The sequence below is a fragment of the Dasypus novemcinctus genome, chromosome 7, assembly GCF_030445035.2.
Source record: "Dasypus novemcinctus isolate mDasNov1 chromosome 7, mDasNov1.1.hap2, whole genome shotgun sequence".
In the NCBI taxonomy this organism is placed as follows: domain Eukaryota; kingdom Metazoa; phylum Chordata; class Mammalia; order Cingulata; family Dasypodidae; genus Dasypus; species Dasypus novemcinctus.
Window position 1 is genome coordinate 97,247,957 of NC_080679.1, and position 17,859 is coordinate 97,265,815.

At 40.8% G+C, this 17,859-nt stretch overlaps 1 protein-coding gene across 2 annotated transcripts in view; it reads left to right on the top strand.

Moving 5' to 3' along the window:
• The first annotated feature begins 14,321 nt into the window (after nt 1–14,321).
• STAM2 (signal transducing adaptor molecule 2) overlaps nt 14,322–17,859 on the top strand; it is a 42,230-nt gene continuing 38,692 nt past the window's right edge. Inside the window, exon 1 of one of the 2 annotated variants that reach the window (XM_004457107.4) lies at nt 14,322–15,138. In XM_004457107.4, coding sequence (XP_004457164.2) covers nt 15,099–15,138 — 40 coding nt within the window. In that variant the 5' untranslated portion in view covers nt 14,322–15,098. The remainder of the gene's footprint in view (nt 15,139–17,859) is intronic. The other variant, XM_004457106.4, reaches the window with a different exon arrangement.

Sequence of the window (17,859 nt, forward strand, 5' to 3'; positions counted from 1 at the left end):
GTCCTGATTTGAGTCTTTTGTGGATCCCAGAAAATTATTTTCTTAAGCTAACCCATTCTGGTGCATAGAAGCCTATTGTATGTAGGACCTTTGGGTTAGATTCAGTTAAGGGACCTTTTGATTTTATCACTTTTGATTAGGCTACATCAGTGAGGTGTGACCCAGGTTGGGTCTTGCCCTTTTTCTGGAGTCTTACATAAGCATAAATGGAGAACTGAAAGCAGAAACACACAGAGGAAAAGAAAGCTGCCATTTTACTCTGCCATGTAAAGGAGGACTCCAGGATCACCAAGAGCCAACCATGGTGAGACAGCATCTCTGATGATGCCTTGGTTTGGACATTTTCCACAGCCTTGGGACTGTAAGATTTTCCTGTAATAAATTCCCATTATAAAAGCCAACCCATTTCTGGCATACTGCATTGGCAGCCTTAAGCAAACTAAAGCAGAAACTGGTACCGAGAGAGCAGGTGCTGCTGCTTGCGATTGCCAAAACTGTTGGGAAGGTTTTATAAATAGGTATGGAGAAGATTCTAAAGGAACTATGAGATTTTTACTATGAGATAGAAAAGGCCTAGATTGCTTTGAAGAGACTGTTGGTAAAAATATGGACCCTAAAGTTACTTCTGTTGAGGCCTTAGAAATGACTGAAGAAAAGCCATCCTTGCTTTAAAGTGACAGAGAACTTGGCAAAATTGACGCCTGATGTTAGATGGATGGCAAAATTTGAAAGTGTCAAGCTTGGGCATTTAGCTGAGATTTCCAGACTAAATGTAGAAAATGTGGCCTGGCTTCTCCTTGCAGCTAACAGTAAAAGAAGAGAGGAAAGGAATAACACAAAACTGAACTCCTGGGCACAAAGAAACCAGAAGTTGATGGTTGGGAAATTCTGAGCTTCCAGAAAGTGAGTCCCCAGAGGAAAGTGCCCTGTGTGAGGATTTAACTGAACAGGGAAACAGGAAGCCATTTCCTTGCAAGTCAGGATTGGAAATGCAGTTATCCAGGAAGGGCTTGTGGAAAGTACTGTCTGACAGCTTGTATCCCTGTTTCCAGCATGCTAAACCAACAGGCTTTTGGAGAGATCTGTATGAATGGAACCACTGCCAGCCTGGACTGAAAGGGACAGGAAAGGGAGAGACAGAAGGAAAAACGACTTCAAGAACAAAACCCTTCAAGCAGAAGTTTGGGTTTAAGACATCTTCATGGGCCAGGAGGGGGACCCCACCCAGGTGTGCAGAGCGGGTGAGTATGCCCCGGAGCTTGGAGAGGGTGGGCCTTCTGCCCCATTGTTCAGGAAGTTTGGCCACCCCAGGCTACAGAGAGGAGGGGCACATTCCAGAGATTGAGATCTGGTCTGAGAGGGTTGGGCCTGTGTGCCAGAGATTAAGGAGAGTGTGGTCCACACCCCAAAATTCTTGGAGTGTGAGGCCTAGAGCTCAGCCACCATCCAGGTGCTCCATGAGACTCTTAAACGGTGAGGGACTCCTGCTCCAAGCCCTGAGGAAAAGAAACCATCATTCCACAGATGACTCTCAGACTGTGAAATCTAATGCAGGTTTTCAGAACTGTTTGGGGCCCATGACCTCTGTTTCCTTCCATTTTTTCCCTACGGCAATGGGAATATGTATCCTGTGACTGTCCCTCCTTTGTATATTGGAAACAGATAACTTATTTTCTCAGTTTTACAGGTCTACTGCAACCACTGCATGCCTATAACTGATGGTTATGAGATTTTGTACTTAGCATTGCTACTGAAATGATTTAAGGCTTTTTGAAATGTGATGTAATGAATGTATTTTGCATATGGAAAGAATATGTATTTTGGGGATCCAGAGGATGGAATGTCCTGGTTTGAGTCTTTCGTGGACTTGGATCTGAAACACAGCAAAGCAGGAAAAAGTCAGGCCAAGAGGTGAACTGATGTGAACGTTTGGTGAATTTGTTTGTTGTGCACTGAAATGGCAATCAGAAGGGGTGCAACAGAGTAGAGGGTGCTAGGAACGAGGCACGGCTGGGAGTCAGAGACACTGAGCAAGAACAAGCAGGTTCCTAAGGGAAAGCAGGAGGGAGGCACCTAAAAAGATTTCGATGGGGGTTGAGGATACCCATTAGGGCTTCCAATAGGTGCCTGAGGCCTGACATATGGATAAAAACGAACTATTCAGGACACTGAAGCTATTCAGATGCATACGGTCTAAACAGTGTTTTGCACATCCAATGTGCCAGATAAGTTCATATAAAGAATGCTAAGTCTTACTTTCTGGTACTTTAAAGGAGGTTTTATTTGATATTATATGTAACTTTTTTAGTGCAAAAATACTCAAAGCCTTTTAAAGATATTTTACTCCAATGTTTAATATGAATTTTATAAACTCTCTTGTGAAAAATGTGAAGTAGCTTTGGAAAACATGGTGAATATTTCTAACACATGTAGGTTTCTTGTTTTTTATATAATCTTTGAAGTTTGTTGAAATAACAGTTGCCCTTGACTGAAAAGAACAGAGACATTTCAGCTAGAGAAAGAGCAATGTAATAAGTATGGTTAAAAGCAATCTAAGTTGTATGTACAATAAGCTGAGCAAGAAGATATTACTGCAATTATGTTCAAGAAAGGGATCTCAAGATTTTTAAGTTGTTTTCCTAAATTTATTGGTTCATACTCAGTATCCTCGGGAAATTCATTGGATCACAAAAATAAATCCTACCCTGTATAAAACCATATTACATCTCCACTTTTGATGTTTCACTTCAAGTAAGACTACAGTGAATCTGGGAAAGGTTAAAAAAAGGGAAACTTAAACTGGACAGTAAATTTTAAATGAATATACTTTATTTTGAAAAGGAGAAAGATTGAAAAGGATAGGAGCTTAGTCTTATGAAAGGTAAAAGGTCCAGTGAGTATAAATATTGAATAGATTTTAAAAACTAAAATTAGGACACAATTTTTAAAGCAGCAAGAGATATATTTCAGGATAAATAAAAATCACTACCCCATAAAATGTATAAGCATGGTTATACATTCCTTTCATGTGAAGTTTTTAATCCATATGTATGTTTGTGCCTCTCTCTGCACCTCTGAGACATCCATGCCATTCTGACCATATGTAGGCATAATAAATATTAATTGAATGATCAGCACACATGATGTTAACTATACATAAATATTCATATTTATAGTAAAACTAAAAAGAGAACAGTATATTACATTCTAATGATGAATATTAAATAAATATTAATTTATAAAGGACCACATCACTGGTTCATTGACATTCATTGCAAAGCAAATTATCAATTACTTTTCATTTAACTCCTAATGTAGAATATATTTTTTAATTGGCATATAATAATTTACTCATCATGATATTATGCAGTATGACTTTGTAAGGAAAACAGAGAGGACAATATTTTTAATTTTTGCCAAATTACGTCCCAGGAAGTTGTTTTAAAATTTGCCTCTGTTTCTTAGTTGAGGCTAGTCTAGTTGATTCTGGGAGTAAAACAATGTCGCCACCTCCTGTGCCAAGAATGGTAATGATGACAGAGGAAAAAAGGAAGGAAGAGAATATTTCTCCAATTTTAAATAAATTATGAAAGTAAAAATTAAGCTAATCATACCATACACATTGTGTCTCTCTTGAATTCTATTGCTAGCAGAAAAAAATACTGAATAGAATCAATCAAGTCTACTAGAAGTCCTAGAAAGCTAGGACTTTGGAGCTGCGGGCTTTTCTTTTTATTTTATTTTTTTTAAGGGGTTGGGGGGATTCAACCACTGAGCTATACCTGCTTTCCTGGAGCAATGGGCTTTTAAGATAATCTTCCTCTCAATATTTTTCTTTGGCACACATGCACATGTGCAGAAATTCCTGAAATTTGTATGTCTTCTTTTCTTCTCCAACCTTTTAATATGAACAATCAATATTATCATTTCTGTTTATTGTTTACTTTTCCATACTAATTACCTTTTCACAAGCTGATTTTCAAGATAACTTTCTTTTTCCTAGACTATCCATACATAGTTTCCCATTTTATTTTATTCTATATTTTTTTAAGATTTTTAAAACATTTCTCTCCCCTTACCCCCTCCCCCCACCAACAGTTGTTTGCTGTGTCCATTCGCTGTGTGTTCATCCACTTCTATCCTTATCAGCGGCACCAGGAATCTGTATTTCTTTTTGTTGCGTCATCTTGTTGAGTCAGCTCTCCGTGTGTGCAGGGCCATTCTTGGGCTTCTGCACTTTCTTTCGCACTGGGTGGCTCTCTTTATGGAGCACACTCCTTGCGTGTGGGGCTCCCCTACAAGGGGGACACCCTGTGTGGCAGGGCACTCTTTGCACACATCAGCACTGCGCATGGGCCAGCTCCACACGGGTCAAGGAGGCCCAGGGTTTGAACCGCAGACCTCCCATGTAGTAGGCAGACACCCTATCCATTGGGCCAAGTCTGCTTCCCCATAGTTTCCCACTTTACTTTGCTGAGGATTCAATGTATTTATTTTATGAGATATAATTATTAAATTACATTCAGAGGTATTCCCATCTCCAAATTTGTTGGGCTTGTTACCCTCAACTAGACAACTAAATTATCATTTTAAATGGGCATATCAAAATAATTTTGGTCTAAATCCAGCCAAGACAGGATTTCCTGTCTTTTTCCTATATAGTGTTCTATTAATCTATTATTTTAATCTATTAATCTATTAATCTATTATTTTAATAAATTGTTTTCTCCCCACCTAAATATAGCTCTTTCCAGGCCAGCTCTTTTCACACCTCCATCATCAACTCTTGTCCACACCACTAGTGTTTTGTATGTAGTAGGCACCCAATGTTTACTAAATAAATTGTGGAAAAGTGTAATGTTTCTGAAAAAATGTATTTATTCACTGTGCAAGAATGGAGGAGCTAAAGTAACACAAATGTAGAAGAGAACAAGCTAAGTATTTTATTGGATATTTGATTGGGTACTTCTTTGTTCCTTTCAGCCAACTTGTGGAGAATGAAGGAAGGGATTAAAAGGTGAGAGGAATGAATCAGAAAGGAAAAGTACAGGTAATCAGTTGTTTTAGTTTGCCAAAGGACAGCAGAACTAGAAATGCATAGGCTTATATAAAGCGTATTTGGAGTAAAAGCTTACAGTTCCAAGACCATGAAAAGTCCAACTCGAGGCACCGCAAGAGGTTATTTCTCACCCAACTCAGCTGCACATGTTGAAGCAAGATGGTGGTCATCTCTGCCTGGTCTCTGCCTCCCCATGCCCACTTCCTCTCTCAGGTTCAACTACTCCATTTTCTTCCTGATCTCAGCTGTAGGCTAGCATAGAGCTTGTCTCTTTCTGGGCCTCCTATATCAGTCTCAGCTGTTCTGCTCTTTCCCAAATTCAGCTGTAAACTATCAGGCATGTAACAGGGCTGGTTTCCTCTTGAGTGTCTCCACGGGCCCCGCCTCTTTGGGGCTTTGTGGTAAAGTAATCCTCTCTCTTGCATTGCAGAATCAAATATGACAGTTTCCTTTTTCCCTCTATCTGTCTGTTTATATCAGACCCAGGAAAGGGTGGAAACTTAACCTGAGTCATACCCTCTAATGTAGTCAAATCAAAAAGCCTAATCTTAACAGGTAATCTAATCAGAGACATCTTAACTGAGTTCAATGCAATCAAAGGATATCACACCCAGAGGAATAGTTTACAAATGTAGTCTCTTTTTGGGGATTCATAAAATAATCTCAAACTGCAGTGTCAGTCTAACATAGGGTTATTCATGTTTACTCTATTTTGAGCAATAGACTTTGGGAGGGGCACAGAATAAAACATTGCACAGCTCCTGATATTGTGTTGTTAGGGAATCAGAACCCCAAAAGAAAGGCTAGAGAAATATTAAGTGCTAAATAGTGTATTGTTGACCATTTGTTCAAAAGGAAGTTCAGAGAAGAGGAAGGCATGTGGATTGAGACCAATTGAGAAATGTTTCTGGAGGAGACGGATGTTGAATTTTATCTTAAATTTCCAGATATGACAAATGAAAATAAATTTAAAAATTAAGATAGGTGAAAGAAGAAAGCATATATTTTTGGAATGTGGTTATATCATAACATAAAAAAATACAAATAATACAGGCAGAGGACACTTCTATTTCTTCTTCAACTGATTTCTCCTTCAACACAATGTTGTCTAGAGCTGTACTGTCCAATAAGGTAGCCACTAGCCACATGTGACTATTTAAATGTAAATTAATTAAAATAAAATGAAGTCTTAAATTTGGTTCCTCAAGTGCTCAGTAGACACACGGGCTAGTGACTACTGTGTTGCACAGCAGAAATATAGAACATATCCATCATCAAAGGAAGTCCTATTGCGTTATAGTAGCAGTATTATACACTAATTATATGAAAGATACTTTGCTAAGTCCTGTAATATTCATGGTCCCATTTAATCTTCATGGCAACCTTATGAAGCAGATACTTTACAGATAAGGAAACTGAGGTTCCTAGAGGTTATTTACCCAAAGACATGTAATTACTAATGGCAGGGCTGTGATTTGAAATTTCATCCAGTTCTAAAAACTGCTGCTATAAGCCATGGAAAGCAAGGTTGTTAGGTAGAGAAAAACCAGCAATTTACCAGCAACAAGAATATTCCAGTTTGAACTTCTTGGGGCAGGAAAAATCCCGTAGGTTCTCAAGTAAGGAATGTATGTGCAAGTATGGTTGTGTGTGCAGGGTCTAGGCTAGTTTGTACAGTGTCTCTGGACAATTGGCAAAAGGCTCCCTCTCTCAGAGGGGTGATGTAGGTCTACAGACTTGGTTAATAGCATGAAGTTGAGTCCAACCTCTTCTCACTCCCTATATAGGATGCTCTTATTCAAGGGGAAGAAGTAGAAGGAGACAAGAGCCAAAGATTTAATGGAGAGAATGCCAAGGGAAGGGGGAAAAGGAAGCAGTAAGAAAGTTTAAAGAAAGAGGCTTAAAAATGAGATTAAAATAAACTGGAAAAAAAAAATAGGAGCAGAGTCAGAACTTATCTCAAAGAGTCCAACTTAGTCCAAAACACCGTGATGTCTGTGACAGAAAAGAGATAGTTAGAAAAAGAGAGTTAACATTAGAAGCAAAAATGAAAGTCAATGAATTAAATTTAACATGTGATGTTATTATGTTCAGAGCACTTTGTTAATGCTGTGCCTCCTAAGTTCCAAGAGGTTTTATTGTCTTTACTAAGTATTTATGAAATGATTTATTAAAATTATGAAAGACATGTATAATCTAATAAAAGACACAGGCATAAAAACATACTCTAGCAGTTTAGAAAGAAGAAAATAGCTTGGGTCAGGAAGGTTTGCGATAGTAAGAACACGGATATAATTTGTTGTGGGGGAGGGGAATGAGCTTGAAAAGGGCATTTCCAGTAGGAGGAAACACTGTGAAATAGGATATACTGAATATCTCAGTATGCCTTAAAAATATTATCATTTACTTTGTGAGATATTGACATAAAAACAGTTGGAAACTGAAAGAATTGAAAGCAAGGACTTGAACAGATATTTGCATACCAATGTTTTGCTTTCAGAAGAATTGAAAGCAAGGACACGAACAGATACATGCACACCAATGTTCATAGTGGCATCATTCACAGTTGCTAAAAGATAGTAGCAACCCAAGTGTCCACCAACAGATGAATGCATAAGCAAATTGTGGTATACACATACAATGGCGTATTATTCAGTTGTGAAAAGGAATGGAGTTCTGATATAGACAATAAGACAACATGGAGGAATTTGAAGACATCACATTGAGTGAAATAAACTAGAAATAAAAAGATAAATGTTGTTTGATCTCACTGATAGGAAACAATTTAAATAAGTAAAAATAGAGTAAGAAACTAGAATACGGTTAGTAGGACCCGGGTGGGGGTAGGGAATGGAGAGTTAATGCTTAATTTCTGTTTCAGCAGATGGAAATGTTTTGATGATGGATGGCGGTGATGGTAACACAACATTATGAATGTAATTAACATCACTCAATTATATTTCTGATATATCTATATATCTGTGGACAAAGGGGAACTTAGGGACTATATATGTTAGAATAAAAATGAAAAAAAAAACCCCATAAGACTGTACAACATGAAAAATGAGCCTAATGTAAACTATGGACTATAGTTAGTAGTACAATTATAATAATCTTCTCTCATCGGTTATAACAAACTACCCACACCAATGCAAAATGTTAATAAACGGTGTAGGAAGATAGGAATGCTGTATTTTCTGTAAGCCTACAACTTCACTAAATAAATAAAAAGCAACAGTTGAAAAGCTGGCAATTTGCCATGGAATTGGAGGCACAAAGTTTATATGGCAATGCTAAGAGTGTAGAGGCAACAATTGAATCCTCAGAGAGGGATGCCCCTGCCATCTCTCTCTCATTCTGAATAACTATTCGCTCTTCCAAGGCCTATTTCACCTTCCCAGCCTGGGCCCAGTAGGATTTCTTCCCCATTCTAAGTACTTGTGGTCTGTGTCCTTGGTAAGGAGTACCAAGGAGTAGCTATTATTCTGTATTATATCATTATAATGGGAAGAAAGATATCTAGACCCTACTGTTCTCTGCCCCAATGACTTGCCAGCTTTTGTCATTAGTATTCTATAGTTCCATTTTTACTCATAGTGTTCTTTTTTCCAGGACTGAGCTGGTGCACAATGATAGAGCAACAATCAAGCTGTCTGATCAATCTTTCCTTCCCTCTAATCCCCTTGAACAACTGAGGTTTTTTAAAATTGGACAAAACATGTCTGATTTTCTCTTGAACTCCCTCCCATGTTCCTCAGTCCCTCTATGTAAAGCCATGTCTGAATTCACAGTTGAATTTATGGCAGAGACCATACCAGTGAAAGATATATGCAAAAGCAGAGCCCCTGGCATCTTGAGCTTTGTAATATTTCCACATTTTTTTTCCTTCTTCTTATGATGCCCTAATTGAGAGTCAAACCTTTAAAGAGGATGGACATGAGTATTCAAGGGAGTAGGGGGAAGATGAACCAGTAGATGTCCTTCCATGACACAGCCAGGATCAGGGATGAGTGTGAGAGGAAAAGTCCCAAGGGAGGGAAAATGTAGGTGGCAACTACTGAGAAGAGAGGAAAGCAGTGTGGAGTCTCTAGGGCCTATTGCAAGGGAGAAGGGAGAATTGACTGTGTGGGTCCTGGCAAAGACCCTAGGGATGAGCAGTAGAAAGGCTGGTGAGGGGTTACTCTGACCTAGCCACCTAGTTGCTGACATTGGTGCAAAACCGCCTCTGTGCTTAATCCTGACTTAGACGTGTCATATCAAAGCAAGGATGGCTGGATACCCTAATCTCTACTTCTGTAGAAATTGCCCTCCAATAGTTGTTCCTCAAAGTTTTGCTGGATGGATAGCTGTTTCAGTTTGCTAGGCTGCTGAAAGCAATATACCAGAAATGGGTTGGCTTTTACAATGGGGATTTATTAGTTTACAATCTTACAGTTTTGAGGCTCAGAAAAATGTCCAAATCAAGACATCATCAGATGATGCTTTTTCCCAGAAGACCGGCTGCTGGTGATCCTGGATTTCTTTGTCACATGGTAAGTCATATGGTGGCATCTGCTGGTCTCTTCCTTCTTGTCCAGTTTTTGTTGCTTTCAGCTTCTGGTTTCCATGGTTTTCTCTTTTCTCTTTCTGCAATACATTCTCTTATAAAAAGAACTACAATAAGAGAATAAAACCCACCCTGGGCCATGCCTTAACTGAAGTAACCTAACCAAAAGGTCCTCCGTACAATAGATTCATACCCACAGGAATTGATTAGCTTTAAGAACATAATTTTCTGGGAAATGGATGTGGCGCAACAGATAGAGTGTCCGTCTACCATATGGAGGGTCCAGCATTTGATTCCCAGGGCCTCCTGACCCGTGTGGTAAGCTGTCCCACACACAGTGCTGCCGCGCTCAAGGAGTGCCGTGCCATGCAGGGGCGCCCCCACATAGGGGTGCCTCCCACGCAAGGGGTACACCTTGCAAGGAGAGCCACCCCTCATGAAAAAAGTGCAGCCCGCCCAGGAGTGGCGCCATACACATGGAGGGCTGATGCAGCAAGAGGATACAACAAAAAAGAGACGCAGTTTCCCAGTTCTGCCGGATAATGCAAGCGGACACAGAAGAACACACAGTGAATGGACACAGAGAGCAGACAACAGGGGAGTGGGGAGGGGGAGAAGGGGAGACAAATAAATAAAATAAATCTTTAAACAAACAAAACAAAATAAAACAAAAGAACCTAATTTTCTGGGGTCCATAGCAGCTTGAAACCATAAAATGTTCATCTAGAATAAGAACTTCATTTCTCAGCCTTCCTTGGAATTCAGCATAACAGTTGTAGCCAGTGCCTTGTTCATATCTCTTTGATCTTATCATTTTTGGGCATGCCGACACCCACTGCCAATATCTGTGTGCCTTTGCCTAAGCACTTTTTCTGACTTCTAAAGCCACTTTGCTTCATGAAAAGGAATACCCCGAGAGAACAGCTTACTACCAATGACTCCTGTAGTTAGCGTAGAAATACCCCAACTCCTTCACCCCTTTGGGTTAATAACATGTTTATACTGGCTTCCAGTGGCATTACCTTCCATTTGCCCAGACTGGTAGCTGCCTTGATAGTGCACACTTCATTGGCTTCCTTTCCTTCCTTCTCTCACTTCCCCACGCCCCTATTCCCCTACACTGGTGTTTTTTGCACTTTCCAAATAAACTTCTTGCACCCAAATTCTTGTCTTAGGCTCTGTTTCTGGCAGACCCCAAACTAAATAATTGATATCAGAAGTTGTCCTAAGAAACAGATCCTTAGGATGGTATTTGGAGTTGGATCTCTTGCCAACCAGATGGCCATAAGGATCTATTACAGGTGGTAAACAAGGCTTGATAACACTTGGCATGCTCTAGCACACTCATTCAAAGTGTAGTTGCTGGACTAGAAGCTTCATTGTAAACTAGGAAACAGAAATGCATATTCTTGGGGTTCACAAAAGATCTACTAAATCAGGAACTCTGGTCAGAAATATGTTTTAACAAGCCTCCCAGTTGATTCTGATCCATGCTAAAGCTTGAGAGCTGCTTCTGTAGCATCACAGTTACTATGGTTCTCACCCATCATAAATTGGGATTGGGCACCGGTAAAAGGGCATTGCTGGCTTTTATTATACTTCTAGCATTTGAGAGAGATGAAGGTAGTTATAAGGACTGTGGAGTTGGTTGATTGGTGTTAATTACTATCAATGTGCTGAAGGAAGAAAATGGCAAGCACAGGTTAGTCACCTATCCACTTAGGGGATATTATTAAAGTCACAAGTCTTCTATGGCAGCATTTAAAGAGATCTTTAGAACCAGGCTTCCTTTAAGAAGTAGATTCTAAGGCTGAGGTAAGGAAAATACAAGCTGAGTCTGGAGCAATTCACCGTAGGATGTGCTCAAAAACAAAAGAATGGGGACATGTCAAAGGGACATAAAAACTAACTGAAAGAGCTCCCAGTAGGCAAAGCAGGAACAATTAGAGTACAAACAAACAACAAATGTATTGGATTATAACTCAAAGTATAAAGGAAATACACGTGGGGAAGTAGATATGGCTCAACGGACAGAGCTTCTGCCTACCATATAGGAGGTCCAGGATTCAATACCCAGGGCCTCCTGGCCCATGTGGCGAGCTGGCCCACGTGGAGTGCTGCCATGTGCAAGGAGTGTCGCCCTGTACAGGGGTGCCCCCTGTGCAAGGACTGGCCTCTCGCAAGGAGTGCAGCCTCATGCAGGAGGACAGACCACGCAGGAGTGGAGCTATCCACATGGAGAGCTGATGCAGTAAGATGATGCAACAAAAAAGAGACACAGAGAAGAGACAATATGAGACACAGTGAACTAGGGAGCTGGAGTGGAGCAAGAGAATGATCACCCCTCTCCCACTCCGGAAGATCCCAGGATGGGTTCCCAGAGCCGCCTAATGAGAATACAACAGACGCAGAAGAACACACAGCGAATGAACACAGAGAGCAGACAATGGGGGGTGTGCTGGGGGGAATAAGGAAAAAAAAAAAAAAATATATATGTGATCCATAAAATAAGCAAATCAATAGAGCAAGTAGATTAGAGGTTCCCAGGGCATGGAGGGAGCGGGTAGCAGAGAATCATTGCTTAATAAACACTGATTTTGTTTCGAGTCATGAAAAGGTTTTGGTAATAGCAAAAAACTATGATTGTATTTGATTCCACTGACTTAAGAATGATTAAGTTGGGAAATTTTATGTTATATATATTGCCGTAATTATATATATCTATTCTTATATATTTCATGCTGACATAAATAATTTAATAAATAAATAAATGAAGGAAAAGAAAAATCTTTCTTAAAGAAGAATTATAGATAATATATTTTGATACTCCCCTATACAGGAAGTGGAGCTTAATTTCCTCCCTTCCCTTTAAAGGTGGGCTAGACTTAGTGACTTGCTTTATAAGAATAAGTATGGAAAGGGTAAAATAAAAGTGGAGAAACAACAAACACTACATTAACTAAGTGATGAAAGTTAGTATCACCAGATATCAGGTAAATATCATGTACCCCTAATTTGATGTGATGAGAAGGGCATTTTACCTCTGTGCTATTTTTTCTAAAAACCCATAACCCTAGTCTAACCATGAGAAAAACAAAAAATAAGCCAGGAACATTCTACGTATCTGGCTAGTACTCCCCAAGACTGTTGAGGCCATGAAAAACAAGGAAAGCCCAAGAACTCTAAAAGGTCAGCAACCCCTCCTCAGAAGTTTGGGTCACAGCCGCATAGGATCCCCTCTCCAAGATCTGAGACCACCAGCACCAGCCCAGAGCATCAAGTGCAAGCAGTCCCCGATGGCTCTGCTCTAAGATTTCAAGTTTCCCTAGGGTTAGTAGCCACTTTCTGTAAACTGCTACCTCTGAGTTCTCATTTTACTCTTTCAGTAGCTAATTTTTACCTGGTTAACAAATTCTCTGCTCAGTTTAGTGTGGTTTCTAATATAGACCTTGACCATGTTGACATTCCAAAGAATATTTATGTCAATGTCATACTGTTAATTGGGTCGAAAGAACAAAAAGTGGAAGTACTCTGGATGCCTTGGTAAGATATTATTATACACATGACAGAAGGTAGGAGACAAACCCTACAAAGATACATACCACATTGGTAGTGTTTGTAGGCTTTCAGTCGCCTGGAGCATGCTGGAACAACTACTCTAAGGTAAAGGAAAAGTTATTGCACCTTATACCTCCTACCACTAAGATAAAAAGCACAGAGCTTGGAGGCCTTTTCAGATTTTTGAGATGGCACAAATTCACACTAGGAATACTACTCTGATCGTATACTGGGTGACTCTAAAGGCTGCCAGTTTTGAATCAGGTTCAGACAGAGGTATAATTGACCTGCCACTTCAGCCATATAACCCAGGGCTAGAAGCATCTGTTGTAAAAATGTTAAAGTGAGGAGTCTCTGGCAAGCCCTAAGGGTATACAGAGAAGGGCAAAACCTGAAGGATCAGCTGAATTTATTGATGTGAGCCCAAAATGACTTTAGAGCCCACTGCTCCACTTATGAGTGGCTCCAAATGATCAATGAGAGGAAATCCTCACATTTGGCATAGCTTTCAGCAGCACATTTGGTCATCAACTTGGTATGCGTATGGAGGGGAAAGTGGTCCAAGGTAAGGATATACATTTATTCCAGGTTTAAGGGTTCTCTCTTACATAACTCTATACCAGAGGTTGTAAAATGGTTTGACTCATTGTTTAAAATGTTGAAGTTCTCAACATGTAAATCATTGAAATATTAGAAGGGCTAATATATTGGGCCTATACTTCAACAAACGATTAAAGTTTACTAGTGGTTGCCATCTTTAGGCAACCTTCAGTTCCATAGTAGGGAAGTATTTACTAAGCACTTACACTTGCCAGACACTTTTAAATGCTCAGGACTCAACAGTAAACAAAACTGATCATGAAGTTTATATTTTAACCAGGAAAGACAGACAGTAAGTGTATTACATATTAGGAAACGATAAATGCTATGGGGAAAAATGAAGCAGGGTTGAGAGAAAAGGTCCTTGCACTTTCACATTCATTTTATTTTTTAAAAAGATTTTTATTCATTTTAAATGGCAGACTTCTATGGGAATCTGCGTTTGAACCCCTACTATATACCATAATCTTCATATGTTGTTATATATGTATAACTGTTCCTATAAAAACGTCAGCAACTCCAAGGCAGGAATTGTGCCTCATTCGTCCTTACATTCCTAGAGCCGAGCAATGTTGTGATGGCGAGACACGATGGAAAGCGAAGTTGGAAGTTCCCACAGAGCCACAGTTACTTGAGTGGTGGTTAACACCAGGTTCAAACGCTAAGGCGGGTATAACACCGAAAGCACCCGAGAGCAGAGCCAGGTCTTTCCTAGACTCTCATAAGCCACCTCCGCGTCGGCGGCTCCGTTTCGAGGGCAACAGTACTGTGACGCGAACAAAGCTGCGGGCCCACGTACATGAGATACTAGTTCCGCCTTCCAGGAACTAACTAAACCAGCAAAAGGAACGTGGTCGGTAGCCCGACAAGGAAAACCCAGAGTTACCCGGGCCACTTCCCCGGTCCCGGTATCTTCCGGGCCTCTGGCGTCGCCCAGTTCTAGGCGCGACAACTTCCGGCCCGGAAGGTCCCCGCTCCGTGGCTCGTCGGGGTCCTAGCGAGGGAAAGGTGGCCAGGGCGGCCGCCTGGCCCTTGTAGGCGCCTGGGACCCCGGCTGTCGCCTTTTTCAGGCGGACGGCAGCAACCGGGGCCCTGGGAGGATGTCCGCGGCCGGCGGGACCTCCTCGCGGGAGACTATCTCGCGGCGGACCGCGGGGCGGAGCGTGGCCCTTGAATTCGCTCGTCAGGCGGGAGCAGGGCAGGTGCGGTGGCGGACGTGCTGGGAGGGTGGCCGGAGCGGAGCGGTCTAGAAAGCCGCGGCCGCGGATCACCGAGCCGGGAGCTGCTACTGACCCTCAGTCAGACGCCAGCGACTAAGGCTCGGGCGTCGGCGAGATGCCTCTTTTCACCGCCAACCCTTTCGAGCAGGACGTGGGTGAGTGGCGCCCAGCCTCTGTTTGTCCAACTGGAAAGTGGGAGGCGGCGGCTTCAGGGACTGGGAAACCCAGCAAAAGGAGAGAAGGGGCGGCGCCCAGATTTTTCTGGGGGCAGCCCAGGCGCATCACCAGCGGTCTAGAGCGTTTTCCCTACCTGTCTGAGCTTTGAGGCCCCGAAAGACGGTCGTTCCTCTGTCGAAGAGCAGGAATAGAGAAGAGCTCATTGGAGACTGGATTAATTAAGCGACTGCGAATTTGATGATAAAAACTTTGCTCCCCTTATGCCCCAGTTCTTGCTGTTGTGGCCCCCACCCTCCTTGTAGGGAGCTGATGTAGTAGTGGAGACCCTGCTGTCTAGAGCAGCCCAACACTAGAGACCTCGACTCGCCCCCTTTAACAGGAAAAATTCTCTTTACGTTGCTTGTGTACAAATATATCCAATCCCTAATAGAGCAGCTTCAGGATTTATTTACATGTGGATGTGTTACTCTCTGTCCTCGGGATGGAGCAGGTGCTACGACATGTAAATGCCAACCCTAGGATCTCAAAAAAAATTAAAAACAACTAATATGTTATTTGCCGAGCTCTTGAAAGCACTTGCCTCTCAATGACAATGGAATTGAGGAAAAGATGGAAGGGATGTAAGAATTTATTTTAGGCACGAGAATAACGTTAAAACAAACTGGCTAAGAAAACATTTTTGTGGCAAGAGTTAACAACCCTGGGTAGAGTTTTAGTCCGTGGTAGAATGAAAAAAGTATGACCGAAAATTGCCTGAGTCACACAGATACTGCACGTCCTAGCCAGCAAGCCACCTGTTTCATAGTTCTAATTATGAGGAGACTCTAGAACATGAGTTCCGCGGACCTCTTTGCTAGTTAGATGAAACCTCACAAAGTCCACACTGTACTGTGTGTTATTTAATAAATATATCACACCGGCACCAACACATCCCTACAAAAATATTTTTTTGAATTTCACTTCAAGCTTACGGTCCCCTTACTAAGAACCCTTTCTCTAGAAGTTCCCTAATTTTGGTATGTGATTCTAATAGTGTTTTCAAAGCTCAAATATGTGAGACTCAAATAAGATGTTATAAGTCTCCTCCATTCCTAGAGTTAAAATATTTATAATTATACCTTGATTCTTAGATAGTATTCAAATATGTATTTCCCTTGTGTCACTTTTTTCTTGATAATAGAACCCAGATGCCTGGCATAAATCTGGGAAGCAGCATGTTGAGCTCACAATAACTGCTTTTGAAACACCTAATAATTTAGTCCCTGTTTCAATTGTCTTACCTTTGTGAGAGCTGTACTTTTTAATGAGAAAGACTTTCATCTTGTCCCAATGAAATACGGGCCAAAATAGAATAAGAAAAATGATCTTAAAGCTTAAAAACTGTGGCATTCTTTTTCAAGAGTCTTTCCCAGAAGCCCATTGTTTTCTGATTGAAAACTTCTCTGGTTTTAGTACACTGAGGAACTCTGCTTGATTTGCTTTCTAAATCTTTTCTGGGGCTTCCGAGGCCCCTGCATGGTTTAGGGAGGCAGTTGAATAAAAGAAGCACTGTTGTTTAGACCAAAAATGCTGCTGTATATAGATTATTTAATAGGCGGTGCCATCAGCCAAAACTTTAAATGCTTATTTGTTAGCTGAAATATCCAGAATTCAGTGTCCGGAGGGCAATTTAGGGGTGAAAGAGCAAGTTTGATTGTGGCCCACCTGTAACATTTTGACAGTGAATGGAAGTAATAGCAAAAGTGGAATGAAATACTAAGGAGTTCAGATCAGCCTTATTATCATAGAAGAATTGTATTTTACATTTTTCAAACCTTAAAGCCCCTTTTAATTTGACAAGTCATTATTTGACTTGAGATATCTGCGGGAATCTTCCTTTACAGTCTTTGTTGTCATTTTCACATATGTGTTTCGTTCAGTCAAACTTGAATTATCTTTGTTTCTTTTTTGCTGTACATTTGTTCATACTGAAAGATCACTGTGTGTCAAGCATTTTGTTAAGTTCTGGGTTGAATAGACTGATAGTGCCTTCCCTCAAGGAACTTAGTCCAAAGGAGGACACATACACAAAAAAATAGAAGATAAGTGTAATATAGGTAGTAAATAGTAACCATAATACTAGAAGTACATGGAGATGCTTTATTAAAAAGTCCTTCTTGAAGAGAAGACAAGGACATCCAGATAGGAGCTTTCTCTATAAAGGTGTTTGGCACTGTCCCTGCCCCCTCCTTTCCTAACAGCACTTCCACCTGCAGGAAGCAACCACCTTTTACTGTATGTGTGATGTGGTCATTTTATAATTCAGGGCTTTAAAGGTGAAAGTACACTCCTTTGGTAGTTGTGGAGTCTTGCCTGGATGGTGAGCATTCTTTTCTGACATGACTGTGGGGAAGAGACAGTTTCCTCAGACCCTGATCTGGAGCTTATCTTTTGGTATGGGCTGTAATAGCTCAGGATATCTAGGAAGGCATTCGTAAGATGTGATGGTGTATGGCTTGCCAAATGGAAACCAACTAAGGGTTAGGAAGAATGGAATTCTGGCAAGTTTCTATCTTTTCTTGGGGTCAGAACCTACAGGCCCTGAAGGATAAGCTAAGTAAGCTAAGTAGAGTAGCATTAGAGCTCTTTAATATTTGATTTCTTCAAATCTGGATTCATTTTTTGTTCTGTATAATAAAATTCTTTTGGCAGCTATGGCA